Source organism: Triticum aestivum, chromosome 1D, assembly GCF_018294505.1.
Source record: "Triticum aestivum cultivar Chinese Spring chromosome 1D, IWGSC CS RefSeq v2.1, whole genome shotgun sequence".
In the NCBI taxonomy this organism is placed as follows: Eukaryota; Viridiplantae; Streptophyta; class Magnoliopsida; order Poales; family Poaceae; genus Triticum; species Triticum aestivum.
The window spans coordinates 264796389-264799186 of NC_057796.1; the positions used below are offsets into that span (position 1 = coordinate 264796389).

Genomic DNA, 2798 nt, shown 5'->3' on the forward strand with positions numbered 1-2798 from the left:
CCAAGATATACGCATCTCGACAAGATAACGTTGTTTACGCGCTCCACAAACCAATCTTGGAATCACTCAGCCTGGTCAAACATTGTGAACATTGGAGTTGTCACCCGAAGACTTCCTGCGTCTGCAACCAGTTAAACAATCAGAGCACAATATATACGCGGCTCCTCCTGCTCTGATGAACAGATGCAGAACACAGTACAACTAAACAGATTCCAACACAACTACAGTAGTACCGTGCTAGTAGAAAATGGCCGGAGGAGGCGATGAGCTGAAGCTACTCGGCACGTTCGCGAGCCCGTTCGTCATGCGAGCGAAGCTGGCGCTCAGCTTCAAGGGCCTGAGCTTCGAGGACGTCGAGGAAGACCTGGCCAACAAGAGCCAGCTCCTCCTCGAGTCCAACCCGGCGGAGAAGAAGGTGCCCGTGCTCATCCACAACGGCAAGCCCGTCTGCGACTCGCGTGTCATCGTGCAGTACATCGACGAGGCCTTCAGCGGCAACGGCGCGCCTCTCCTCCCCGCCGACCCCTACGAGCGCGCCGTCGCTCGCTTTTGGGCCGCCTACGTCGACGACAAGGTACTATGCCATGTCCTAGGTTAACAGTGCCGCCGTGCCCTGGTATTTATGTGTGTCGGAGGTTGCTTATTAGCTGACGAGATGTGTGCGTGCGCGCGCGCAGCTCTTGGCGTCTTGGCTGCAGGCCGCGAGGGGCAAGACGGAGGAGGAGAAGGCGGAGGGGCTGAAGCAGACGCTCGTGGCGGTGGAGACCATGGAGGCGGCCTTCAAGACGTGCTCCAAGGGGAAGCCTTTCTTCGGCGGCGACAGGGTTGGGTACCTGGACGTGACGCTCGGCGGTCTGGTCGTCTGGGTGCACGCCGGCGCGGCGCTGTATGGCATGCGGCTTTTCGACGACGCCAAGAGCCCTTTCCTGGCGGCCTGGGTGGAGCGCTTCGGCGCGCTGGACGCCGCCAAGGCTGTCCTGCCGGCCGTCGAAAGAGTGGTCGAGTTCGCCAAGATGAGACAGGCGCAGGCTGCGGCACCGGCCACGGCAGGAGGCAACTAAGCTGCCCATAACCACGTGTTTAGACATCATCAGCTCGGAGTCTGCAATGCTACGTTGCCAACACCAGAGTGTGTTACTGATTGTTGTACTGGTTCCGTTGCTCTTGCGAATAAAAAATTTCTCAGCAATCGCCAATATCGGCTGGCTGGAGCGTGATCCACACTACGAATATACACAACGGAACCTAGTCACACCTGAATTTCAAAAAATACATAAAAATAGTAGAAAATTCATAAAATGTGAAACTTGGTCGAAACAAACATTGTCCAAAGTATCACTCACCATAAAGTTTCGCGACAAAATGACTTTCATGGTATTCAAAACAAATAAAAACAAAAAAGTGCTACTGTATTAAACTTACTATTCACATAGTTTGTATTTGTAATTTTGTTTTCTTTTTCCTTTTTTGTCAAGAAGTCACGGGGCCCTCGATCTTGGCCACGCACAGGAGGTCACCCCGCGCCGCGCCACCTATGGTCGCCGCCGTGTCGAATCTGGGAGAACCACACGGCGGCGCACGTGTCATTCCCTTCTCGGGGGCGTCATTCTTGAAGGTTTGCATTGGCTTGAGGGACCAGTGGACGGTTCCAGCGTGGAGCGGCATTCCATGTGAACGACGTGGAGTCTCGGCGGCGTGGCGCGGCAGGGCCTCCGCGACAGATGTGTGATGATGGGCACGCGCAGGGAGGAGGCGGGGGCGTCGACGGCAGCCTGGCAAGGTTGATGCGTCAGTACCTTCTTTGAAGATGGATCAGTGGAAGAAGGGCGGCGACGACCTATGAGAGTGCGTCGGACCGATTTGCGCCCCAAACTCAGTATGTGGCTTGGTTGGGGACTCTAGCTTTAAATGTTAGGCATTTGTGTGATATCTGTTTGCTGGACTATCAACACCATTTCATCAAGTGGATAGGAGTAATGACAAATGTTGCTTAGGGAGTGTTTGTTTCCAGGGACTTTTTGGTGTAGGGACTAGAAAAAGTCCTTCTTAGAGACTTTTTAACCAAGCAGGAGGGACTACTAGGGACTAAAGGTTGCTTTTTGTGACTAAATGAAGAAGACTCTTAAGGAGAGTTTTTTTGGGACTTTTCCAACAATGCACCTCCCTGCACCCATTGCCCCGGCGCCCCATGATGTTGTTTGGTTGTTATTTTTCTGTATACTAGGGGTAACATGGTCATTTAATAACCTCTAAGGAGGGACTAGGGACTTTTTAGTCCCTGAAAACAAATAGAGAAAGACTTTTTAGTACTATGGACTTTTTAGTTGGAATTAGAAAAAGTCCTAGGACTTATGAACCAAACAGGGCCGTAGATGATGGCTTCAGACTACCGGATGTACTACTTTATAAGGTCTTTATGAATAATTAATAAAATGGATGCATGCATCCTGCACATGCAGATGCCGGGGTCATTCTCCTTTTCAGGAAAAAAAAAGGAACCACACGGTGGCGCCTGTTAGAGCTTGGAAGCTTCGTTAGATTTTTTTTCTTCAAATTTTCAACCCGGGGGGTAGAAGTAGAACTCCCCCACCTGAATCCAGGTGAAGATTGAACTACCCACTTTACGTTCCAACCTGTAGGGATGAAAAAAAATATTGAATATGTCTAGGACACATCCAGATGTGACATAACTATGTCACATCTAAGTTTTGTTTGTAGCCTTCTTATTTGTTTTGTTTGTCCGTTGATGATTTTTCCTTCGCACTGGTTTCTTTTTACAGGCCTGCTGCCCAGCTGTG

The 2798-nt window shown here is 50.9% G+C and overlaps 1 protein-coding gene across 1 annotated transcript; it reads left to right on the forward strand.

Annotated features, from left to right (window-relative positions):
• Positions 1–125: 125 nt before the first annotated feature.
• Positions 126–1219, forward strand: LOC101290600 (probable glutathione S-transferase GSTU6). The gene is made up of 2 exons (XM_044593655.1): positions 126–574; positions 678–1219. The coding sequence occupies exons 1-2, from the start codon at positions 248–250 to the stop codon at positions 1059–1061; spliced, it is 711 nt and encodes a 236-aa protein (XP_044449590.1). The 5' UTR covers positions 126–247; the 3' UTR covers positions 1062–1219.
• Positions 1220–2798: the final 1579 nt, after the last annotated feature.

Bases quoted from the DNA above. Each gene is read 5' to 3' on its own strand.
- LOC101290600 (XM_044593655.1), top strand. From the start codon at position 248: ATGGCCGGAGGAGGCGATGAGCTGAAGCTACTCGGCACGTTCGCGAGC. The intron at 575-677 runs GTACTATGCCAT...GCGCGCGCGCAG, and splicing joins CCGCCTACGTCGACGACAAG to CTCTTGGCGTCTTGGCTGCA.